Source organism: Phodopus roborovskii, unplaced genomic scaffold (assembly GCF_943737965.1).
Source record: "Phodopus roborovskii unplaced genomic scaffold, PHOROB, whole genome shotgun sequence".
NCBI classification, from domain to species: Eukaryota; Metazoa; Chordata; class Mammalia; order Rodentia; family Cricetidae; genus Phodopus; species Phodopus roborovskii.
Genome location: NW_026126583.1, coordinates 3869700 through 3896941, shown reverse-complemented (window position 1 = coordinate 3896941; position 27242 = coordinate 3869700). Strand labels below are relative to the sequence as shown.

The 27242-nt window shown below is 45.4% G+C and overlaps 1 protein-coding gene across 1 annotated transcript in view; it reads right to left on the bottom strand.

The window, feature by feature from the left end:
* Positions 1-24162, bottom strand: part of Kdsr (3-ketodihydrosphingosine reductase) — a 33015-nt gene extending 8853 nt beyond the window's left edge. The window contains exons 1-8 of the mRNA XM_051203909.1: positions 23970-24162; positions 19176-19265; positions 16997-17053; positions 14434-14499; positions 14136-14231; positions 10797-10988; positions 6755-6838; positions 178-261 (exon numbers count right to left, since the gene is read on the bottom strand). Coding sequence (XP_051059866.1) covers positions 178-261; positions 6755-6838; positions 10797-10988; positions 14136-14231; positions 14434-14499; positions 16997-17053; positions 19176-19265; positions 23970-24077 — 777 coding nt within the window. The 5' untranslated portion in view covers positions 24078-24162. The remainder of the gene's footprint in view (positions 1-177; positions 262-6754; positions 6839-10796; positions 10989-14135; positions 14232-14433; positions 14500-16996; positions 17054-19175; positions 19266-23969) is intronic.
* Positions 24163-27242: the final 3080 nt, after the last annotated feature.

Genomic DNA, 27242 nt, shown 5'->3' with positions numbered 1-27242 from the left:
GACTCCATCCCTTGGGTTACTATGTAATCACCAGAAGGGGAGGAGAGTAGAAGCTAATATCAGACAAATCTGACCCACAGCTGGATGCTTTCCTTAGAATTAAGTCCTTACGCGGTTTTTCAGAAATACAGCATAAACACAAGTAACACAAAAACCAACACAAGGGTTTTTACTTACTATGGCATCTTTGACAATTTGTTTGGCCACCTGCTCTGGTTTGCAAATACCTGTCGTCTCTGAAATAAGCCGGGTCTCCAGGGGCTAGAAGTGGCAAAATATACAAATCAATGCCATCACATTAATAAGTAAGTCTTCAGTAGGACCACGATACAAACCTGGTACATGAGCTAGCTTGTTGGAGCCCACTCCCTATGGTGGATGCCATGCTCAGTCTTAATGCATGAGAGAGGGGCCTGGCTCTGCCCCAACCTATTGTGTCAGACTATGCTGACTCCTTATGGGAGCCCTTACCTGTGAGGAGGAGTGGACTGGGGGTAAGCTAGGGGGGAGGTGAGGGAGGGTGGGAGGAGGTAAGGTGGGGTGGGAGGAGGCAAGAAGGGGTGAGAGGGAAAACTGTGGCTGGAACGAAAAATGAAATAAAAAATAAAAATGGAAAAAATAAGTCTTATAGGCCCTGATTTACAAATAATTATTATTTTCTACCTTCAAACAAATTCATGTTTTAAGCATAAGTCAATCTAGATTCCCAATCAGTTTCTATTTGTGGAATATTCGTCCCCATTGGCAAAGCAAGACAAGGAAGTGCTTGCTGTCCTGTGCCAACAGTGTGGCTCTTGTGAGGACTGCAAGAGTAGACCAACGTATCCCGGTGCAGAGGGGCCCTGTCCCAACTAGCCAGACTGATGGGAGATGTTATTCTGTAAATATGTTTCTTATTGGTTAATGAATAAAGCACTGTTGGCCAATAGGAAAGCAAGATAGGCGGGGCTAGGAGAGTAGGAGGAGAGAGGAAGTAGTACTGAGGAGTCAAGATGGAGGACGGAGAGAGAAGAATGCCAGGGTCTCTCCTGTAAGATGAGACCACGTGGAAAAACTTAGATTGATAGAAATGGGTTAATATTTAAGACAGAGCTAGCCAATAAGAAACGCTAGTAACAGGCCAACAGCTTTATATCTATACAGCGTCTCTGTGTATTATTTGGGGCTGGCGCGGCCGTGGGACCAGAACGGTGGGAAAACCCTACTCATAACACCAGACACGTGCCGCACAGTACGTATGCAGCGGCTGGCCCCTGCCTGAGCAGTCTATCTCACCACAGTGCCTCCCTTCTGACCAGACTCCTCACTGAGCAGATGAATGGGGACAGATAGAAACCCTGAGTGCAGACAGTCTCAGCCAAGGCCCCATTGAAGAACTGTAACTACGTACTCAAGGACCAGCAGAGACTGGCTATGTGAGAACCAACAAGGTATGCACTGTACCTAGTTTGGCTGACAGACAGTTATAGGACTGGGACTCCAGTTCCCAAATCACAGGCTCATTTCTCAAAAGATGATAAAGGCCTACTGGACTTGCCCCTGGCCCAGAACGCCTTTCTAAATCTTTGCCTTCTTTCTTTTTCCTCTTCCCCTCATCTTTTCTCCTTCTCTCCTTTTCTCCTTCATGTCCGCATTAATCCACATTGTGGCTGCTTCTGTAAACTTTGTATCCTAATTTACCTCTAAGCAGCATTTTTTTCTCATCTCATTGGCTTAGTAGCACTTTACACACACATCTAAACATTCTTCAAAAGGGTTTCCAAGCCAGGTATTGGCGGCCCACACCTTTAATCCCAGCACTCATGAGGTAGAGGCAAGTGGATCTCTGTGAGTTCGAGGCCAGCCTGGTCTACAGAACTAGTTCCAGGACAGGCTCCAAAGCCACAGAGAAACCCTGTCTCAAAAACCAAACCAAACAAAAAGAACTAAACATTTTGGGGGCTGGAGAGATGGCTCAGAGGTTAAGCTCCAGAGGTCCTGAGTTCAATTCCCAGCAACCACATGGTGTCTCACAACCATCCGTAATGAGATCTCGTGCCCTCTTCTGGCCTGCAGGCATACATGCAGACAGAACATTGATAAAATGAACAAACAAGGAAACAAATCTTGAAAAAAAAAAAAAAAAAAAAAAAACAGTTTCCAACTGAAGCATTATGAAGCATTAAGCCACAGAAGGTGGTAAATTTGACCCCTTGAACAGGGAGAAAGCCTAATACATATTTCCTCTTCCTTGTCTGGTTTTGTCACACGGGATCTCACTATGTAGCTCAAGCGGCTTGTGACTCCTAATCATCCTGCCTCCGCCTTCCGAATACTGAGAGCCATGTGCCACCACGCTCAGTTTATTTCTCCTTAAAAAGAAACCAAAATGCTTCATAAAAGCCAGTTTTCCCTTATGAACTTGAGAGGACAAAGGTCCCTTTGATGGCGCCACCATTTGCTTTTCCAGCCAACCAGGTGGGTAAGGCCATGCAAGATGCACTGAGTTAGAAGGATGCCTACTGCTCCCACAGAGCCGCAGATCAACGCAGGTACCAGTCACCACAAATATGTCCAAAATTTTACTAGAGGCGAAAGGAAAACAAACTTAACATCAAATCTCAGAGAAATCACCACTTTTCTTGAGTTTTAGTCTCAAACTTAAAGCCTGTGCAACAAGTATTTAAAAATGTGCTTTGCAGATCTCCGAGGCAGGGGGTTTGCTTTCAGTTTATTTCTTTGGAACAGAAAGAAATTGTAAAACTGGCTGACTTTTAAAAAAATGGGGGAGGGTTTCTTTTTTTGTTTTGTTTTGGTTTTCTTTTTTTTTTTTTTCAAACAAAAACAGGACATAGACTACATAAACATCCACATTTTATGCTACAGAGATCCACATACACTGTAAGAGGAAAACTACAATTACCCTCATTTCGAGAGTGATCTGTTTCATCTCTTCACTGTGTGTGAGGGCAAAGGGAAGGAGGAGGAGCCAGATAAACAAAGCCTGCCCTCAGCTGAGGATAACCTGAGCTCACTGCATGTAATCTGCATGTCCATGTGAGATAGCCTGCCCTCAGCTGAGGATAACCTGAGCTCACTGATGTAATCTGCATGTCCACCTGAGACAGACGTGCAGGTTGAAATGACCAGATCCAAGCCACCTGCCCACAGGGGGCAGGAGACCAGCAGTACACAAATCAAAGCCTTGGTTCTTTGACAGCCTCCACACCCAGCACAGGAGATGCCTCACCAGAGCAGAACAATTCGGCAAGCTCTGGTGTGGAACGGTGAGTTCCCCAGACCTCTTGCTTTGTTTGGGTTTTAACTCTCCTGATGGCAGCAGATCACAGGATTCCTCAGTGGGGAAAGAATGAGGAGAGGGAGTAAATGTCCATGTAAGGGAACTAAGGACACGAATGGCGCACCCCGCCATCTCTAGGCAAAGCAGAAAGTGGAGGAGGTGCCAGAGGTTTACAAGTGGCCTTTCGGTGTCTCCCTCAACGTAATCACCCACATGCAATGTGCAGGGCCCAATGACTGGGACTGTAATTGCAAAGAAGTAAAGAAACAGATAAGGAAGAGTAAAATGGAAAGAACAAAAATACAATCAACCAACGTCCAGAGGGAAGCTCCTCAGGGATAACAGGAAGGCTGGTGTGGGCTCTGGGGATTCAAAGGCCCACACCAGGCCCCATGTCTCCCTGCTTGGGGATCAGGGTTTAGCTCTCAGCTCCTTCGCCAGCACCAGGACGGCCTTTGTGTCACCCTGCTCCCTCCACAAGGCTAAGGACTAACCCTACGAAACTGCAAGAAAGCCCCGATTCCATGGTCTTTTATAAGAGTTGTGCTGGTCTGACGGTCTCACTCCCTTCTGAAGCTGTTGCTCAGGCATCCGACTTCGTGGTCGGACTGTCTCAGTTCCTTCTCTTACTCTCGGTTTCTTTCTCATTCAACTTTTCCCTTGAAATTTTTATTTCTACTGATTTAAAAAAAAAAAAAAAAAAAACACTTATATCTTCTTTCCGCTCTGGAGTTTGTCTTAGCAATCTGTTCTCTTTCTGTGAAGAAACACCATGACCAGCATAACTCTTTTTTTGTTTTGTTTTGTTTTGTTGTTTTTTTGAGACAGGGTTTCTCTGTATTGTTCTGGAGCCTGTCCTGGAACTAGCTCTGTGGACCAGGAAGTGAGACAGTCAGGCCAGAAAGTAGGACGCCTGAGCAACAGCTCTAAGAAGAGCACTTTGAAATATTTTGGATGGAAAAAAGCTTATTGAAAATGTTGCAGAACAGAAGCTCATGAGCTGACAGAATGAAGGCCTTCCATGCACTCATGAGGAGCATATGAAATAAGAGCATTTCACATCAAATGATATTTAAAAAAGATAAAAAGGGACTGGACTAGAGCTGCCTCCTCAGGATGACTGGAGGTATAATATAGGGCTGTTCTATTAGTCACTGAAGAATCTGTGGCCTCATGGCTTGGTGGAAGGAGGTGAAAGGTAAGAGGTGGGAGGGACCCAGTAGGAGGAAGTGGATCATTAGGAATGTGTTCCTGAGGCTATCGCTCACTCTGGCTCTTGGTGTACCCTCCTCTGCTTCCTGTAAGGTGAACTGCTCCGCCCATCTATTCTCCCTGTCCTGATGGACTGATAATCTCTGAAACCATGAACATGGAACAGAAACAAACCTTTCCCTCTTCGAGCTGCTTTTCTCAGGTATTTGGTCATAGGGTCCCACAGCAACACTAGAAGTTAGAACCCAGTGAGAAATGCCTGTAAAACTTTGAGGGCCATTATTTTCAACTTAGAGTTTTGTACCAAGTAAAAGAACCTGTCAAACACAACAACCACACACACACACACACACACACACACACACACACACACGAAGGAAGGGAAGAAAGGAAGGAAGGAAGAGAAAGAAGGAAGCATTTTTGTTATTGCAGATTCTAAACAAATGTGCCTTTCTTTCCAGTGACTGAAGTGCTACCAAAATGAGCAGATAAATAACAGACTCCAACGAAGGGACAGAAAGGGGACACTGAAGTGCTGAGAATGTTGAGCTAGAGGCCTGTGTCCCGTCAGGAAGTCCCAGGAGAAACCCTACGTGTTCAGACCCAAGGATGTTCAGTCCTGCCCAGTGAACCAGCCCCAGGAGCACACAAAGACTTTAATAGTATTCAAAAAGATACATATGAACACAGAAATCTGACATCATTACAGATAACACAGGAAGAACACAGGGAGGATGGACCAGATCCGAAGCTTACATATTAGCTTCCCCAGCAAAGAAGTAGGACATATAATGTATGTATGTATGTATGTATTATGTATTATGTACTGGTTTTAAAGACATGGATGAAATGGCTCTGTCTGGGAAAGAAAAATCAGAAGGGAGTGCTGGACGACTATAGTGCACGCAAAAGTAGTAAAGGGAAGAAGGAAACTTTGCTTGGAGAACCCCAGGGAGGACAAATCCTGGCTCAGTACCCAGTAAAAACTCAGACCCAGTAAAACCACTAACAGGTACGTGGCGAGGAGCTAAAGTAGGGTAAAAACCAGAGGAGGGTTACACCAAAGGTGCAGAATGGTTCTAGGGAAACAACATGCTAGTCTGGCCCCTGGGTGGCCAGACTGGCAGAGCCAGCCCTGGGGAAGCAGACAGGAGGCCCCCAAGGCTCACGGGCAGGCAGTGCGACCTACCTAACAGTTCCAGGAGAGTGGGAGACCCTATCTCAGGACCAAGGCAGATACCATCAGAGGAGGAACACCAAGGTAGTTCTCTGTCTCTATGTGTGTGTGCACTCAAATGTGCACAGCCCTCCCACACGAATGTGCACAGTGCAAATATGTACGCACATACACGACACACACCCCACCACGAACAATTCCCATACACAAACATCCACAGAGGACACACACAGACATATACACACGACACATACACACAACCCCCATATACAAACATGCACATACATGGTACACACATCCTAACATGCACAGTCCCTACATGCAAACATGCACAGAAAACACACACACCACACACACAAACATGAACAATCCCCACAAACAAACATACACACAAAAACATATACACATGACACACACACACAATCCCCATATACAAACACGCACACACGCGACACACACATCCTAACATGCACAGTCCCTACATGCAAACATGCACAGTATGTATACACACACATCCATCCAAAATATGTACAACCCCCACACATAAACATGCACAGTGCACACATACACATGCTAATCCAAACATGTACAATCCATATACACCCATACACACACATCACATGTACACATCACAGAATACACACACACAAACATGCATAACCCCCACATAGTCACACAACATATATACTTTATGCAGGCACACACTATGCTCACATCACACATAAACATGCATACACACCACACACACAACATACATCACACACAAAATACATCACATAAACATAACACACAATATACATCACACACATATCACACACACAACATATCACGCACACACCACACACATATCACATACAACACAGATAACACACACATCACATCCCCCACACATATCACATACAACATACATCACACGTACAACACACATGCAACACAATCACACACACACACCACACACAACATATATCCCACACACATTGGACACACGTCCCAGACATATACAAAACACATCACACACAAACACTATACATCACACAGACACATAAACAAACAACACAGAAAGCTAACATGTAGGGAGTACTGACCTTCGTTTTGTTCTCTTCCGCCAGCCCTGGGGTGTCAGTGTCCGGTGGGTAGGCCACAGTGACATACACATTATAAGGCTTCACCTGGTCACAAACAAGGTTTGCACATGGAGTAAACGGAACATTCTGTATGCATCCTATTACCTTGTTTGAGCTGTGCTGACTCTTAGAAGGTTGACGGTCATCAGGCTCATGTCAATAAAGAGCCAACGAATGTACTGAGGACACCTCTCCATCATGATGGCTGCCTCCCACTAATGTTTCTCCCTGCTGCTGACTAGACTGGTGCTGCCCAGTGTGGACAAGAGACAGTCTATTCATTCAGACTCTGCCCATGAGCTGAGCAGAGTTTCAAGGCAGAAACAGGTCTACACCCGTATCTATGTAATTTGAAGCAAGTCTACACCCTTATCTACAGGGTTATACAGCCTTTTTTGCCGTTCAGGCTGCTTTCTGCTGTGCCCAAATCCAGGCTTGGAGAAGACCCCGTATAACCACCCACATAGCATCAGAAGAAAGCATCTTCACCCTGGGTGGATCCCCAAAGGACCAGCCAAGGAACAACCCTGCAAACAAACAGCCTCGGCAAGTATGTACATACAGAAACTCTCCTCTGCCTTTTGACACTAAATCTCTCATTGCATAAGCTCAGGCTAGTCTGAACTGGTGATCGCTCAGCCAAGGCTTCCCAAATGCTTGGGGTACAGGTGTGCATCGCCACACCCAGTTCCCCGATTTTCTTTACAGCTATTCTGCCTAATTCCAACCTCCCTCTGGCTCTTCCAAAGCTCATCCGTGCCCTACTCTCTCTTCTCATTCAACTGCTCTACTGATGGACACACTCCAACAATCCCAGTGGACCTCTCCCAAACACTGGCCAACAACAGTAACCTGTAACATGTTCACTTACACTGAGAATTGAATCGGCAATCCAAAAGCTCAGAGCATCGAGTTCATTTTTTGGTGTGATCTTTCTATTTGCTGCTGGCTTATGTTTTTGTCCTCATAAAGACATGTGGAGTAAGGGGAGGTAAATCAGACAGTGCCCCACAGCTCCACCCTCCTACCGGGGAGTCAGTCACTGGACTCCCTCAGTGACACAGTTGTGTGACCTCAGAGGAGTTGCATGGTTCAAGAAAAAGAAACAGCAGGTGCTGGCCAGCCAGCCAAGTAGGTGTAAAAATGAAAGCTGGCTCCATTCCAGGGTGCCCAGGTCAAGAGGGTTCACAGCTTGGCCAGGCCAACCGGGATTTAAGTGAGCGAGCTATGACAATAAGAGGTTTCTCTCACACTTGCTTTTGAGGTGGGGACTTAATAAGACATTTGTCTCTAGTAGTCTTGTTTGGTCATAAGAAAACAATTCCAATTAAAAGCTGTTATCCGCTGTTCTATTAAAACGAGAATACAGGAGCTGGAGAGGAGACCCCAGTTGCTTACATCAAAGAAGAGAATATAGCTTACAGCTTACTATGGTGGAAAGAGATGGAGGGAGGGCCTGCGCATGCTCGGGAGGGGAAAGCAGGAAAAGCACCTGGAGTTGGAGGTTGCTGCTGTACTGTTTTGGTTGAATCTTGAACACAACTCTGGCTATAAACCAGTTCAGAAATAAAACTGCCAAAAAAGATTTTTAAATAATATATTTGTATCTAAAAGACTGAAAAAGAAAATGCAACCAAAATACCAACGAAGCCCTCAATTGAACACACTGCCCAGGTTTCCAGGGTGTTACTTACACTTGGGGAAACAGAGAGGTGAACAGAAGACTTAAAAAATTAACTAAACCAAAAAGTTTATTCAAATCACTTAAGCATATTAGCAACTATGCTGGTTTTACTCATAAAATCTGACTAAATTATCCAAATTTCAAAAAACAGATATTACTTTATAAGGAAATCTTGTCTTGATACAAGTTTTACTATGAACAAATTGGATTCAAAAGACTGAATTTATTTTCTCCAAATAAAACAGCAGTCTTCTTGATGGCATGGTTTTGTTTGCTCATTTAAGTAATAGTACTTTTAATGCATGGGACTCAGGGGGACTTATCCCAGGGCAGCAGCCAGCAGTGTGGGAAGTCACTCTTGCCATCAAGAGGGTGAAAGGACTCTGTTCCGGCCACTGCATCAGGGCACCCAGATGACATTCTCTGCCCTCAATTTGTGAATCTTATTGGCGGACACGGGGGAAAGCCTTAATGGGCGTATAATGTTTTTATCTTCCAAACTCCTGTGCCTGCACGGATTCTAAGACCAAAACATAAATGAGCGGATGAAACGGCTGCCAGATGTCCACACTGCCTTCTGCCCGAATGACAGACATATCCTCTGCTACGAGGGACGTCGGTAAGCTGGCAATCCCAGGGTCTGACCTTCTTATTCCTGTTACTAAGCGACTATGCGAATCTGAGTAACTGACTTCACTCAGAACTTAATTTCCTTCCCCGAAAGTGGCATGAAGAAGCCTACTGCACACATTACACACACGTGTACACAAAAGAAAAAAAGAAAAGAAGACAAAAGAAAATGGTAATTTGCAGAGTCCTTAAGAATGATGGCAGGGAAAATAGTTAAGATCTCAAGGATGAACTTGGGGTGGGGGTGGGGGGTAGAAGCGAGGGGATGGGAACATGAGGGACCGAAATGGCCAAGTTCAAGGAGGGATGGAGGGGGAGAGCAATCAAAGAGATATGTTGATAGAGGGAGCCATTATGGGGTTAGGGAGAAACCTGGTGCTAGAGAAATACTCAGAAATCTACAAGGACGACCCAAGCTAAGACTCCTAGCAATAGTGGAGAGGGTTCCTGAGTGGGCCTTCTTCCCCTATTAATCAGATTGATGACTATCCTGTCATCATAGAACCTACATCCAGTAACTGATGGAAGCAGATGCAGCGGTCCACAAACAAGCACAGGGCTGAGCTCCTACAGTCCAGGTGAATAAGAGGGAGGAGGGATCCTATGAACAAGGGGGTCAAGATCATGATGGGGAAAACTGCAGAGACAGCTGACTCAAGCTAGTGGGAGCTCATGGACAATGGGCTGACAGCTGGGGACCTACATGGGACTGAATGTGGGTGACAGTTAGTGGCTTGGTCTTTTGGCAGTCCCTGGCAGTGGCATCAGGATCTATCCCAGGTACATGACCTGTTTTTGGGAACCTATTTCCTATGGTGGGATACCTTGCTCAGCCTTGATACTGGGGGGGAGGGGTATCTTCCCTCCCTCCCGCCCCAACTTGGTATGCCAGACCTTGTTGACTCCCCCAAGGGAGGTCTCACTTACACCTCTGAGGCGTGGAGGGGGACAGGAGAAGGCGAGGGAGGGGGAACTGGGGTTAGTATGTAAAATGAAAAAGAAATTTTAAAGAAAAAAGAGTGATAGCTGCAGAAGTCCAGTATCTTCTCTTGCAATTTCGCAGCCATACATGTTCTACTGACTAAGCATGTGTGTGCAGAGGCCTGAGGCTAATGTTGGGAGTTTCCCCCTGACTCCCCATCTTATTCTTTGAAGCAGGGTCTCCCAACTGGACTCACACTGGTAACACTTGTCTATCCAGCTAGCCAGCTTGCTTTAGCGGTCCTGTCTTCATAGTAAGCATAGGAATCACAGGCAGGCTGCCACATTCACCCAGCATGTACTTGGGCTCTGGAGAGCCAAACTCTGGTACTTACACTGTACACTAAGCATTCTACCCACTGAGCCAGCTCCTCAGCCCAGGATGGTTCCTTAAGAAAGCTGTCTATCTAATGACATCCCTGGCTCACTCAAACAGAAGGGGGCCAGCACCAGGAAGGCATCTCCAGCACTATACACAGCAGACAACTCCCCGCCCTCAGAGTCATTTTTCCTCTGTCCCGACTACAAGTTTTATGCCATAAGAAGTGTTAAACTCAGAACTTAACAACGAAATTGTTTTCTTTACACTAGTGTCAGATTTACAAATCTTCAAGTGAATAGAAATAATGCGGGCAAAGAAGCTAGAAATTTGCAGCTTACACTGCTGATCTGAGCGAGGGGAATGGAAACAAACACAAAGATTACTACCTCCATCTGCAGAGCTTCTGCCAATCCTCTTATGGCAAACTTGGATGAAGAGTAGGCTGTGAAACCAAACAGCCCCAACTGTCCGGCCTGAGAGGACACGAACACGATTCTGCCCACCCGTCGCTCCTTCATGGTGGTGATCACTGCCCTGCTGGGGTACACGCTGCCCAGGTAATTTATGCTCATTAATTTCTGCAAGGAAAAAAAAGAGGCCACACGAGGCGGAAACACGGTCAAAAGTCCAAGTCATACTCAAGGGCAGTTTTGTCTCTTTCCAGGACTCATTTCTTTAATAGAGACCCGTGTTGGTTTGAATGAGAATGTCCCCCATAGACTCACCTATCTGTAGGCTTGGCTCCTAGTTGATGGACAGTTTGGAAGGATTACCAGGTATGGCATTATTGGAGGAGGTGTATCTCTGGGAGTGTGCTTTGAGATTTCAAAAGTCCGCACCAGGCCCTGTGTCTGCCTGTCAGTCTGTCTCTGCTGTCAATCAGGATGTAAAGGTCTCAGCTACTTCTCTAGCACTACACACCTGTCTGCCTCCCACCTCGGAACTGTAAGCCAGCCCCAGTTAAATGCTTTCCTTTGTAAGAATTGCTTTGGTCTTCACAGCGATGGCGCAATAACTAAGACAAGCCCAAGAGCCTGGGAGGTGGGGTGTAGCAGATTTGCTGGCTAAATGAGTACATGAATGATGCTGGAGATGATACCCAACACTTACAACCTACCCTTTGAAGACTACTTTGTACAAGTCTTCCATTCTTACAGAGTGACAGAAGTTCTATCTCTGATGAAGAACGGTCCAATTTAGGGCTGGGCCGGGCTTCAGTTAGGAAAGTGCTTGCTTTGCAAGAATGAGGACTTGAGTTCGGATCCCCAGGACTGTCACAAAAGATCTGCTGGCATCAGTAACCCAAGCACTGGGAGGAAGAGGGCGGAGACAGGCAGATCCCAGAGGCTTGCCGAATATTCCCAGCCATGTAGCCAGAATGGTGAACTCCAGGACCAGTGAGAGAGTGAAATAAGGTGGAGATGGACAGAGGATTGTCGATATCAACCTCTGCCCTCACCATGCACAAACACAAATGGTCAAAACGAGCTTCCTCCTTAGAGAAGGTACACTGTATACCGTAGCTAAGGTTTTATAGCCGTATTTTTAGGTGTGGGCATTTTGCCCCCGGTTATGTCTGTATACCAGTGTGTGCTATGCCCACAGAGGCCAGAATGGGGTACCAGATCTACTGCAACTGGACTTAAAAACAGGTGTAAGATGATGGGAACCAAACCAAGGTCCTCCGGCAGAGCAGCAAACACACTTAGCCCCTATGCGTTCCTTCTAGGTCCTTGTAAGTATTAATTCTTAAACGACAGCGTCTAAGTATTGCTGGCCTATTAGTTCCCAGCTAAGCAAAGATTACAAAGAGAAACTGGCATCAGCTAACAGTATAGATACGAGCTGAATTGGTACAGCCGCCTGCTACTGACTTCATGAGAAAAAGAGACTGCCCTTTTTCTCAGGAGAAAACGGGGTTAATCTTGGAATTACCTCAGGATGCTGCAGGGATTAAGAGGGAAACAAAAGCTAAGCACTAGCACAGATCCTGGTGCACAGGAAGAACTCAGTATACACCAGCTTTCCTGGTGCACAGGAAGAACTCAGTATACACCGGCTTTCCTGGTGCACAGGAAGAACTCAGTATACACCGGCTTGTGCACCCGGAAGGATAAAAGCCCACACTGGTGCTCAGCGTCTCACCACTAGAACTCTTAAAGCCTTTGCTCAACTTGAAGCCTGAAGATGCTCACAGTAACACCGTTATACAATAAAAGTTTTCCTTTGTCATCTTGCAAAACTAAACAGCCCAGTCTAGCTTAGGCTAAACTGGAACTCACTTCATAGCCACATGCTTATTCTCCTGTCTCAGCTTCCCAAGAGCTGAGCTTATAGGTGTGAGCCACTATGTGCAGCTAAGAACTGCCCCCCCCAAATAAGAAAATAAAAGCAAAAGGAAAAGCAACAACATTTTGAAAGCTGGTGAACAGAATGACAAGTGTAACACACTTGGCAAGACAGAGAAACTGAATGTTGAATGGCAACAGAGAAACTAAAAGGCAGGGTTGTACAACACAACCCCAAAGGCTCAAATGGCACCAGGAGCTTGTGGGATGGGGCTGCATCAGGTAAAGAGAGTCCAAATGTCTACTGATGATAAGCAGACAAACACACTGCAGTGTGCCCACACAATGGGACCATTACCAACCCAGAAAAGCAAATCAAGCACTGAGGTACACTACAGTGTACCTTAAGATCGTTCTGTTATGTGAAAGGGGCCAGACACAAGAGAAGATCACACCATCCTAAGACAGACACAGATTCATGGTAGCCAGGGACTAGAATAAGGGTTTGGAACAATGAGAAATACTTGACAAAGTATAGAGTAGCCTTTGGGGAGACAAAAGTGTTTTGGAATTAGATGGCTACATGTCACAATATGCTAAATGATTTCGATTCCCTCAACCTGGAGTTACAGATAGTTGTAGCTGCCATGTGGGTGCTGGGAATTGAACCTGGGTCTTCTGGAAGAGCAGCCAGTGCTCTTAACTTCTGAGCCATCTCTCTTGCCCTCCTCAATCCAGTCTTTATCCCCATTCTCAGTAGCTGGGTATCCTCTATGGCATCATCTTATACATGCACAAACAAACACACACACACACACACACAAATCAGATAAACACATAGACTCATGCATACCCCCACACACATTTCTCTTTTTCTGGCTACCCCCAAGTCTTCTGCTTTATTACTTCATACTTAGACATAGCTGTTGACATCATCTTTCAAATCTCAACCCTATTCTTCCCACATGACCGTACGCAGGTACAAACAACCCTCTTGTACACAAAGCTGGTAATGGCACCTTAGATCCCCAGGTCCTACTGTTCTGATTTTTTGTTACCCTATGCTTCTCCGGGAAGCCTCGAGGCCATCTATGAGTACGTGGTGCTTCCTACCACCTGTGAGAACACAGCTCTGATGCTGGTCCAGCAGGCTCTTTTTTTTTTTTTTTTTTTTTTTTTTTTTTTCTTTAAGAACGGAGAGCAATTTAACTTCAGAGTCAAGCTTCCAAACCCATTACCCCAGTGGAAACTGAGCAGAACCCTGAAAACGAGACTGCTGTATTGCCAAGCACATATGCTTTACACTTAGATTTCAAATCTAATGACCTTTTCTTCAGTACTAAAGTAAATTAGTAGTTGAGATTCTTGGTGGGCCTGTTTTAAAATAGAAGAGACATCGTCACCTTGACTCCAGGTGAGCAAACACCTGTCACTTACCTCAAAACTACTAACTTCAAGTTCTTCAAACTTTCCTGTCAGAGACGTCCCCGCACAGTTGACCAGCATGTCCACAGGACCCAGCTTCTCCTGTGCCTGGAAGAATAGTCCCGAACATTACATACTGCTCCAAACATTACATGGCAGAATGGAAGACTCACTGCGCAGAAAAACCAAGTCAACAAATGGAACCCACTGAACCGACAGAAAGAGCTGCCAGCTCCCAGCCACATAGCCAGATGGCAAGAAGCGATGAAAAGTCAATCGGTGGACTGAGGTCGCCGGACCCACCCCTCACCTGTTTTATGACATTCTCCACTTGGCTGTAATCTTGAGACACATCGACTGAGATACAGAGCACCACCTGTTAAAAAGAAGGGGAAGGGGGAGGGGTCAGGGCCTGCAAGGTGGCTCCTCAGGTGAGAGCGCCTGCCACCAAGCCTGATGACCTGAGTTCTATCCCTGCAACCCACATGGAGTACTGCCATCTTTGAGTTGTTTCTCCCCCCCCCCCGCTCGGGCGTGCATGTGCACGTACATACGAAGTGTAAAAAATAATACTGGAGATGCAGGTGTCTTTTGAGACAGGGGCTGGCTACATAGTCTGGGCCAGTCTTGAACTCCGTATATAGTCCAGGACATCTTAGGGCTCGCAGAGGTCCTCCTGTTTCAGCCTTCCAAATACCAAGATTTCAAAGCTAGAAGTGTACACTAAAATGCTCGTTCTATCACAACCATTTGTAAAAGATATTTTTAAAAATTAAAGCCAACTCTTTCCAATAATGAAGGCCAAACTTGGACAGAAGCTCTCAGTATTTGAAATCTGCGGTCAGTGTTATTAATGGAAGAACACACCCACAAAATAATATGCTGGTACAGGGTTGTGACAAGGGACATGGAGATGGGCGCCACAGCAAACAGGCAGGCATCTGGAAAGTCTGCTACTACGTTTGTATCCCTGGTGCTGTGTTAAAGGCTTGGTCTGTGGTGCTATTGGCAGGTGGTAGAACTGATGGGAGATGTCATTCTGTAAATATGTTTCTCATACTGGTTAATGAATAAAGCACTGTTGGCCAATAGGAAAGCAAGATAGGCGGGACTAGGAGACAAGGAGGAAAGAGGAAGTAGTAAGGAGGAGTGAGCATGGAGAGACTGGGGAGAACAGACACCGGCCCCACTCCCCAGTAAGATGAGACCACGTGGAAATACTTAGATTAATAGAAATGGGTTAATCATTAAGACAGAGCTAGCCAATAATAAATTAGTACCTAGCCAATAGAATTATATCTAATACAGGGTCTCTGTATGTTAATTGGGGCTGGTGTGGCAGTGGGGCCAGCGGCAGGAAAAACCTTACTCCTACAGTAGAATCTTTAAAAGGCGGGGCCTAAAAGAAAGAATTTAGGTCACTGAGGTGTGCCCTTGAGCGGAAGAGGATACTGAATCACCCCCAACCCTATTTCCCAGCCATTAAGAGATGAGCAACTCTGGTTTTTGGCCTTGTCACATGCCCCAAAGCAACAGCCATTTTTAGCATATATGCAAAGAGACCAAAACAGATCAAACAGAACAGAGAGACCACACTGAAAAGCTTCCATAAGAGCAACAAACACACACAAAAATGTGGAAGCAACTTAAAATAGCCACCAATTACAGACCAGATAAGTAAAAGTGGCTCGTGGATACAACTACATATTATATACCAATAACAAATTATAGTGAAATGAGGATGATGCCTATCGTCACATCTAGCTAGGAGGCGGAGATACGAGAATCATTTCAGCCCTGGGATTTGAGCCTAACCTGGAAAGCACAGCCATAGGAAGAACTATCTCAAAAAAAAGAAGACAACACATGAACTATTTTATTCAGCAGCATGGGTGAGTTTTAAAGAATAATGCAGAACGAAGAAACAAAGTTGCATAACACCACATAAAGTGTCACCATGTCACAGCAATCTATCAAACTATAAAGTTTATTGGTACTTGCCTAGGGCTAGGAGGGGTAGGACAGGAATGGGGAGTGACTGCTAATGGCAGAATGGAGGCTTCAGTGTTGGGAACATTCCAAAACTGATTGTGGTTATGGTTACACAACTCTGTATGAAGACCCAAGAAATGTGTGTCTTCTACAGAGCAACTGCACACTGAGGGAATGATCTCATGAAGCAGGTCAAGAAAATAATAATTGCAAAGCTCAAAAAGATACAAACTTAAAATATATATTCACACACATATACATACATGTATGCAAATATGTACGTGTGTGTGTGTGCATGTCTGTACAGATAAACACACAGGTGTAAAAGCATACACCCATACAAAATACTATTTGGGGACACACACTACCACAGGCGGTGAAATTTTAAAGAAGAACAAAGAATGGACATCAGAGGCGAGTTTGAGGTGGCCTCTAGGTACAAGTGGCTGGTGTTGAGCACAAGGCACATCCCATTTCTTTAAACTAGATGAAAGACAACGTGTGGTATTTATCCTAGCATTGAGCTGTACGTTAAAATATACATTGCGCTGTATATCATTCTGATACCCTAAATTACACAACTTTTTTTTTTCATATGTCATTTGCACCTAAGTTTTTTGTTTGCTTTTTAAATAAGTGAAATGAAATCATTTTTTTTCAGACACCACTGCTTGGCCCTGTGTGAAAATCCATACCTTTTCATTTCTGTACTAACTCGAATCCCAGTCATTTCAAACAATTTCACCTTTTCAAAGGCAGCCTAAAACGTATTTTAACTGGGAAAGTCATAAATGCCCTCAGTGATCTACTTGCAATAGGAACATCCTTTCTCGCCTTTAGAACCTGTCACTCAGCATAGAAAATAAAATGTCCCACCTTACCTGCTTATCATTAATAGAATGTTTTTCAATTTCTTTCTTCGCCTGCAGCAGCTTGTCCTAAAAGCAACACAGAAAGAAAGAAAAAAAAAATATCTGTCTGCATTTGTTAAAAAGGAAAGAGAAAGCAACTATTTGAACAGATACTACATTCTATAACACAGACTCTAGAGTGGCTAACTATGAGCCTGAGAAAGAAAGAGGTCAAATATAGGAGGGCATGGATAAGTCACAGAGTGTCTTTATATTTATAGCAGAGATAAAAGGAAAATAAAGGAGCCTCAGATCCTGATTAACAGCACTTGTGCTGATGGTCAGCCTATTGATGCTAACAGTCATTATCATCCGCCAGGAGTGGGTTTGACACAGAGTAAACACACGGCAACACAATGTTCTGGAAAAGTTAAGGGTGTGTGATTGCACATCAAAGAGCTCATGTAAGACAGCATCAGTATTTTCCTCCCTTCCTATTAAAAATAGAGTAAAAAGCCATCACTTTTTAGAAGGACTGATTAAATACACATCTGGGTACTTTCAAAAATACTCTGCAAACTTACACAGCTGCCCAGATAATTGCAAAGTTTTTCCAAGTCCTCCATTTTGTTTTGTTATTTTCAAACAAACAGATCCAAGCTTACAGAAGCATAATTTGTCATAGACTTAAATATAATTTGAGACCTGTGAAGGAACAAAGGTTCAATCCCCAGCAAAGCTAAAACCATGCCTGGAGTTACTCAGGAGGTAGAGGTGGGCCCTCAGAAGTCTGACAAAGGCCATCATCTGTTAGTCTATGACATAAGAGACTTTGGCTCATAAAAGGCACTTACCTTCAAGGGACAAGTGGAGTTTACAAACATGAATGTGTATGACAAAATCATATACTCCTATTGAGTGCTGGGGTTGAATACAAACAGACACACACTATCTGACTTTGAAAGACTGCAAGGAAAGGTTAGCTGTGAAACCAAAGCATGTCTTCCGGCCAGAAATCTCTCCGTATACTCATTAGGACCCCATGGGAGCTCCTGCCAGCTCTAACGCCAGCCCCTCATTCACGGTTCTCACGTCAAATCCTAGCTCTGCTTAAAAACTCGTCAAGTGCCATTTCCATTCATGTTAGAAGACTTTAAAGTGTGTATAACCAAGCCCAACCACTTTCTTGTTTTTGAAAAGAAACTATGGATACTTCAGACTGATTCTGGGTCGTTATTTTTGTATGTTTTCTCCAGAGATCCTTTCTGGCTTGCCTTCCCTACCAGGCCTTTTCAACTAACCACCCCCACCTAGGCAGCTAATTGCCCAAGCAGTGGTGCCACACCTTGCTTTCCCTTTCTCTTCCCTCTCCTTAAAGAGAGAGTCTCACATAGGCCAGGCTGGCCTCTAATTGGTTGTATAGGTGACCTTGAACTTCCGATCCTTCTGCCTTTATCTCCCTAGTGCTGGGGTTATAGGCACACACTTCAGCTGAGTTCTACCAGGAGTTGACTCATACCCCAGGGAAGCACTCAGCCAACCACGCATGCCAATCTCCTCCTCTGTCATTCAGTAAACTAACTGTCTGGGTCTGATACAAGCCAAACAAGCCCTATCCTCTGTAGACGAGAGCAGTGACCACAGAGCCATGTCACTGCCCCATCCCTCAAAGAGGAACAAAAGGCTTTCAGTCACTGCTTTGTGCTCTGAAAGCAACTTTGGCAAGACTTCAGACCCCTACTATAAAGAAAATCAGTCCCCCTGAACTGGTTAGGCACAGGAAAAACTACATTGCTACACAAATTGGAAGGGATGAAACTCCCCTGGGGAATGTGGGCTCCTCCAAAGATGCCTATCATGTCATAAGCAAATTACAGAGAAAAGTGACAGATAAACACCTACACACCTGTCTGCATTGGCTTCTAAGCTGCCACCACCAGCACCAGCACATCTGTTTGCCTTCAGTCAGATGTGCTTCTTAACTAGGCCTTCACTCACCCCTCAAGTTTGGTAATATCTAGAATGATAGGGCCTGACACGTTAACGGCAGTAAATAAGTACCCACTGAGCTGATCCAACTTTAGCAGAGGAGTCCTTGGCCTCAGTACAAGAAAGAACCAATAGTCTAGAAGTTCAGACCAGGGAAGAAGGCGCCCCAATACAGGTGTGAGCACCAAGATAGTCCAAGGACCCTGGAACACGTACGTACCTCATTTCGTGCAACCAGAGTTATAAATGCTCCTTGTTTAAAGCACTCGATAGCAATGCACTTTCCGATGCCACTGGAACCTCCTGTGACCTACAAAGAACACCAGGAAGACCATCTTAGTACCTGCAATGTCCTCCGTACAAAGGCTACCTAAAATAGTTGTGAAGGGAGTAGTCGGAATGTAGCTCAGTTGCAGGCACTTGCCTAGTATTCATGAGGCCCGGGTTTGATCTCCATATGACATAATTATGGGTGGTTATGGAAAATTATTTTAAGCGTGTTACATTTGTTTACGCTCTGGAACATTTGTTTAATGATGTACAGATGTGTTGCATTTGCTTAACTCTGTGAAGCTGTGATTCTTTGCTTGTCTAAAACACCTGATAGTCTAATAAAGAGCTGAACAGGCAATAGCGAGGCAGGACCAAGCATAGTCGGGGATGGCAGGCAGAGAGGATAGGAGGAGAAATGAAAAAGGAAAGAGCAAGAAGGAGTAAGGAGAGGACATCAAGGGCCAGCCCCCCCCAGCTACACAGCAAGCCACGGAGAAAGAAGTAAAGAACAAAACACAGAAATAGAGAAAGATAAAAGCTCAGAGGCAAAAGATAGATGGGATAATTTTAAGATAAGAAAAGCTGGCCCAAAATAAGCCGAGCTAAGGCTGGACATTTATAATTAAGAATAAGCCTCTATGTGTGCTTTATCTGGGAGCTGGGTGGCGGAGCCCCAAAAGAACAAAGAGCCCAAAGAGTAATATAACCAACATCTACAAGTCAGGTGTTGTGACACTCGGCCACAAGCCTGACACACAGCAGAGTATCTGCAGGTGAGCAGGAGTTTAAGGTTAAAGCCATCCTTATGGACAGTTTTTCATGAAACTGGGACTACATGAGGCCCTGTCTCAGAAACAAAACAAAACATAAAATCTGCAAGAACCATAAGCTCTTCATAGCAGCTCTTATCACTTGGAATCATGCAAGCTTGAAGGATTACACCACGGCAGGGCCTCCTACTTTTGACTCTTTTCAGGGTTGAGCTACGAACTGCACATCTGTTTGAGGTCACCAATCTAGCTAAGAAAGAACACATTAATACTGCTGATTATAAATACAAACGAATCTCATTTCCTTACTGCACATCTACCTGTTACAGGGCTAGGGATTATACAGGGCAAGGTCGGTGGTCGAGTTCTCTTGTCTATACCGGCAAGGCCCTGGGTTTGATCCTAAAGAAGATGCATGAATGCATGCTATGTTGTTGATGCTGGGAGACTAAACGGCTTCACAATACTGCATTTAAAAAGCTCTCTCAAGGCTAGGCAAAGTAGTGGTGGCACATGCCTTTAATCCTAGCCCTCTGGAGGCAGAGGCAAGGCAAGGCAGATCTCTCTTGAATTCAAGCTGTTTTGGTCTATATAGTGAGTTCCAGGACATCAGGGCTATATGACACCCATCTCAAAAACAAAACAAAAGCGACTTCTACCAAAATGCATCCATTTTTCATAGTCATACATTTGGATTACTGTGAATATTTTACTACTCAAATACTATGCAGAAAGAACATCTCCCACACTATAATGTTCATATTACCATGAAACTCTCCAAGCATACATATGTATCTCTGTGTACTTGAGAATACCTCATCTCTCTTTAGCCTCACCTTCAACCTATCAGTGAGATTTACTTTGTAGATAATTAACCAAATGTCTACTGAAATTATTATAAAAACATACCTGTTTTTGGCTAAGTGTTGTGTCTAAGGAGGCTTTTGATACCCGGATATTTTATGAGCTCTTTTTGTTTATTAATTTTCACTCATCATGGCACTTGGCAGGGTCTCTAAAAATGTCCTCACATGCTTTACGATACTGCCTTAGCTGCTTAGCACCCCTCTATGACACATGTCCCCACAGAATGCAGCTTGAATGTCCCGACTTCGGGGAAGCTCTTGCTGAGCACATCATTCAGTTTTATGGTTGTCATGGACTTTTCACAGCTGTTGGGATCATCTTGGCTTCCTGGCTAGGCTATCACAGCCTTGTTTGTAAATACCAAACCAGTCCATCCCATTCATCACTGACACTACCAGCCCCTCGTACAAGCAGGCACTAAATAAATGTGTTCCTTCATTTGCAGAATGTTCTCTAATGCCATTCCTGTGGAAAAATATGCCAAAGCTTATAAATAAAATTTCCCATAGGGCGTTTGGTAGTGCACACCTTTAATCCCAACACTTGGGAGGCAGAGGCAGGCAGATCCCTGTGAGTTCAAGCCCAGCTTGGCTTACAAAGTGAGTCCCAGCCAGCCAGGGCTTCACAAAGAAATCCTGTCTCGAAAAACACAAACAAACAAAAAGCTCCTATTTATTGTTCAGTAAATTGGTGGAAGTTGAAATGAATTAACCAAGAAAATGTTTATGCTCCCAAGTATTATGCAAATATTAGCCAGGACTTTCAGGAAAGCAAATGGCGTCAATTGACTTTAAAGAAAACCAGAAGATCCATACCCTGAAATTTATAAGCTTTCTACAACAGAAGTAAGACCTGGCTTTTGGATGCGGGTATATAAAAATTATGTTCTAGCCAAGCCAGCTACTTCCTGAGTGACATATGAGGATATAGTTAGGCTGTGTCATTCTGGATCCTATGAGCGCTATCAGGGTTTCCGCAATGGCTGAGAAAATGTTAAATGTTTAGTTGTCCGACATTTACTAAGCAGGTGGAGGGCATGAAAGATAACAGTATGATTTCCCTTCCTTACATTTTCTCTTACAGATCACTGTAAATACCATTTCAACCAGCCCATCTCTAACCACAGCATACAGCTCTTACTACGGGCACTGTGAGCTTGCCTGCTACTGGAAACACTACTCTCAGTCATCCAGAAAACTGGACCTCTGAAACAAGCACCTGGCGGAGACAGGATGGACAAAGCATCACTGCTGCGGTCAGACAGAGGGCATCGGCATCTGGGAACTGCCCTAAAGCTGACGCAGAAAACAATCACAAGTGGCTCAGGCTGACACACAGGTGGGCAATGTACCGGTTCCTCTCCTGATCACAGATCTCAACCACATCACACTCTAAGGATATTTTTAAAAAAGACAGACTGTGATATCACATGCCCAATTCATGCCCTGTCACGTCAGTTACAGTGATATACATACACACACACACACACACACACACACACACACACACACACATATAATTTGTTGTATTAAAATAGGATGCTGAATAAGAATTATTGTCTATTGAGACAGCCCTTATCTCACCTGTGAGGGTGATGGGGACAGAAGGACAATATCAAGGTTAGCGGAAAGTACCTTGTAAATGTTGGATCAAACATTTCATCCTGCCTTTGGCTCTCCTCCCCTTACCCCAGCTGAGCTACTGTTTGCAAACACAAGTTGTGAAATAATTCAGTTTTGTGTGCTCGAAGGTGCACCTGTGCAGAGGCCAAAGGTCAATGTCTGATGTTTCTTCACTCATCTTCCACCTTAGTTTTTGAGATAAGGCTTCTCATTGAACCTGAGGCTCACTCACATGTTTAGGAAAGCTGCCCATGACCTCCAGGGACCCACAGGTCTTGACCCCAGTGTCCATGTGGGTACTGGGGACTCTTAATTCAGGACCTGATACACTGGCAAACACTGTAACAACGGAGCCATTTCTCCCTCCCTTAAATTCAACATTTTAAGCCAAGATTTTTGAAGTTCTCTTGTGAATGCAATACTTTCAAAACTTGGCATGATCGTAAAGTTTGGCTTTTTAATAACTCCTTCCATATCATCATAGCAGCAGCTGGGAAGAAACCAATAATTTTACAAAGGATAAATTATTGAAAACTCATGTTGTCACCCACAAACCCTTGTATGGGATAAAATATACTAAAATAGTCACCTTATCAGCTGAGTGGGAACTCAGTTGGATGCATTCACGTGTTACCTACGGGCACTCAGGGGATACTTGCTGGCAGCTTAGAAACTAGCTGTCCTTATTCACAACTCCTTGCTTGGGTGTGCTTCTGGATTTGAGGTCCATTCAAGACATGCATTTGAAATGGCCAGGGTTGAAGTTCTGACCTGGGGGAGGAGGCTTAACTACGCCTGCACATTAGGAACGCTCGAGCTTCCGCCTAGAAACAAACCAAACCATATTTCCTTCCATCTTAAGGACCCAATCAGGCAGGTTAGCTCATCGTTCCGACTCCGGGAAGACCGTAAATGTTTGCACTGGAGCAGCAACCAGCAAGGCTCCGGTTGAGCTCCGAGACAAGCCAGCTGGTCCAAGCTGCCAGGCCACCCCTCAGGTGTGTCCATTCCTAGAACCTTCTGGTTCTTTGTCACCTGCACATGCCACCCCAGTCTCAGCTGCCTGGACCAGTCCCAGAGGCCCGGACCCTTCCTTGCCGCGGTCTCCTTAGGACTCTCTGGCAGTGGCTGACTCCCACTCGGGTTCGCGCCCTCATCCTGCCAGCCACCGACCTCTGTGTCCTTGGCAAAGTTTCTCAGTCTGTTGACTGAAGACCCGAACATCCGCAACCAGGGATGCTCCGCGGATCAGCAAGCGGCACAGAGCCCCAGAGCCCCGGGAACTGGGCTGACGGCATCGCCGTGACACGGCTCTGCAGTCCAGGGAGGAGCCTGGCGCCGCCGAGGGCGGGTTCCCGGGACCAGGAAGGGCAGGGCAGTGCCGGGGCGACGGTGGCAGGTGGCCCTTCCCGGGACCGTGGCCTCGGTGGCCCAAGCCGGCCAAGCAGCTCCGGGCAAGCTCAGCAACAGGAGGCCACTCACCACTACGTGCGCGCCGGGCAGCGCCAGGGGCTTGGGGCTGATGAGCGGCGACACCATGTAGAGGAGAAGCACGAAGGCCACGAGGCCGGCGGCGGCCAGCAGCAGCATCTCTCGGCCGAGCGACCACAGGCAGATCACGCGCACCGGCACCCGGAGTGTTTGGGTTTGCGGGCGAGGGCGGGACGGCGGCGAGGGGAAGAGGAGGAGCCGGGGCGGGGCGGGGCGGCCTCCGCCGTCGGACTGGCTTCTGGGTCCGCGCCCCCCAGCGTCGGGACTCGGCAGCGCAGTCTCCGCTCGGGTCCTCCCGCCAGCGTCGTGGGAGGTCTGCAAACGGTGGCTTTCGGATCTCCGGATCTGGTTCCGTGCCAGAGCCCCGCGATTCCACTCTGAAATCCCAGGTTCCGGTTCGTATAATCCTGGCGCACTTAGGAAATGGGCATGGCTCACTTTTCGCTGTGCACCTTGACTGGGAGTTGTGATGACTGAATTTGGCTGAGGACAATGTTCAGCTTGTTACCAAGGCAGATGCAATAAAAAACGAGTTGTTGTGGCGGAGATTTAATTCGGTACCAGAACATACAATTCATCGATTTAAAGTGGCTTTAGTGTGAAGAGTGTCTAACAATCGCCACAATGAATTTGTAGCCCTTCACAGAACTCCTGTAGTCATAAAGCAGCCACACCCCATTTTTTTTTTTCTTAAATCATACCCATCATAGGCGATCATAAATAAACCTGTCTCTGGATTCGTCTATTCATACAAACGGAGTTCTAACAATATGCCGTTTGTTGTGGTGTCTTCTTTGACCTAGCGTGATGTTTGAAGATTCTCCCATAGTATGCCTGATGTTATTAATTTCTTTACTCTGCTGATAGTATCCTACTGTAGGCTAGATCACATTTTATTTTTCTCATTCATCACCTTTTGCACAACACCCCCCTAAACAAATAAACAAACAAAACAATGCTACTGGGCTGGTTAGATAGCTCAACAGGTAAGGGCTCTTGCTATCAAACCTGAAGATATGTACTGGATACTCTGGGTCCAGTCCTGGAGGTTACCCTCTGACCTCCACTATCTCCTGCACTATCTCCATCACACTCACTGATTAAATTTAGTAAAATCTACAGCAATGTGTAATGTCACACACAGCATGTGTGTGTGTGTGTGTGTATGTGTTTCTCTTGCTTTTCTTGCACTTAGAACCAGGTCAATTGCTGGCTCTCATGCAAATCTGCTTAAGCAAGCTGTTTTCTTAAGTAGGTGCACAATGCTACATTCACTCATCCATGAGTTTCAGACTTGCCCACCCTCTACTCTTCTTATCTTCTGTATTATTAAAGCCTTTCCGCTGGACACATCACTTTTTTTTCTGTTTGGCAAGGTGCACATTTTTTTTTTTTATCGTTTTCTCTCATTGATCTTGGTGCTGATACCTTTGAGGACACAATTCCCTGAACTTTGTTGTAACTTGAAGGGCCCCAAACTATTCTGGTGAAGGGAAGTGTGCTGGGCAGCCTCCAGAGCGTGGGAAAGCTGTTACACTTGTGGTTATGTTTATCACAGGGGAAGGACACAGATTAGCATCCACCAAGTAGGGCACAGGGCAGAGTCTGGAGGGCTCAAACACAAAGCTGCTGTTGTAGTGCCTGGCTGGGTGTGCTGCCTTAGCTAGCTTCCCTTGAAATGTTGGTGAGACCCAAGACTCCAAAGGGAACCTGGCAGCCTAAGGTAGCCTTCTGCCAGATAACTTTGGTCACATGATCATGATGACCTGGGCCTGGACAGAGAACTGGAATCTGGCAGGGAGCGCCTACCTTCCAACTCTTCTGTTGCTGCTGCTGTTTTGTTCTGAGAGAGGATCCCCAGGCTGGCTTGATATATGGCAATGTGGTGTTACCAACCAAGGAAACTCACCTGCACTTCCATATCCAGAATTTTGATTGGGACCTCACCATATAGTCTTGCCTGAAAGATGTCAATAGGGTGGACTCCATCTTTAAGTAAACTGATAACGCTTGGCTCAACCACCTAAATAACTTGGTTCATCGTCTCAGCATCATCAAGCCCCACTCTGAAGTCCTGTTTGTCCAGCCTGATTTTAAAATTCCAGCACTTGAGAGGTGAAGGCAAGAGAATCCGCCTTTAAGGTTATTCTCAGCTATATAGCAAGTTCAAGATAGCCTAGACTACATGGTACCCTGCCTCAAAACAAAAACAATAGCAATAACAAAACATCCAAAGATAGTGATTGTTACTAGGCCCTTGCTATATCCATCGGGGCCACATGACCAAAATAACTGGCAGAATTTGTGTTGACAGGTTCCCATCAGATTATCCCAGGGCTTAGAAAATGATACTTGAAAAATGGCATGTGGCAGTTTTGGGTATGACATTCAATGAAAGGATTTACAAATACATTCTAAATGAAAATATGTCACTTTCTCCCTCCCTTTCGTCCCTCCAGCCCCTAAGTCCCTTCCCTCCCACTCCTTCCATGTTCCAATCTTGGATTAAAAGCCTCTTCTCTATTTATATTATGCACAGATCTATAAAGGCGACCTGCTGAGCCCAGTTCTGCCGTTTGTGTGTATATGGTTTCAAGAGTGACTGTTTTATGTTGGATAACTGATTAGGGGCTCATCCCTGGTATGTGAGAACTCTCCCTTTCAGCAATCACCAGTTGCTTTGTCCAGGGGTGGGAACGACCCCATAGGACTGCCCTTCCTCATCAGCACGCAGTTGTCCAGGTCTTGTGTATGCAGTCCTCTCTATGGCTGTCCACAGCACACTTCCTGTGATTCTAGCTCTTACGATCTTTCTGCCCTCTCCCCCAGATGCTCCCTGGTGGTGCAGGAGCTGTGATGTAGATGTATTCATGGGGGTGGGCCTCCCCATGATCCATTAGTCTCTGCATTGTGTTCAGCGTGATTTTGTTATGGTCCCCATTTGCTGTAAAGAGCAGCTTATTGTCTGCTTACCCACGAAGAGGAAGAGCCTCTGGAACATTACCTGTATTCAGAACAGATTCAAAAGGGGACAAAATCCCATGTCTTTGGGAAAAGGCTGAAGAAGTCTAACCATACTTGGACAAACTTCCATTACAGGACAGTATGCATCCCTTTGGGCTCATTCGAGGTCCAAGGGCAGCATCTGTCTCATTTGCCCAGAAATAGCTCACAACTCCTCAAATAGTCCACACCCTTCCACACCCTTCTGCTGCCAGCAAAGTGTGTAGCCTCAGAACAGAGTCGGATTAGTAGGCAACCATA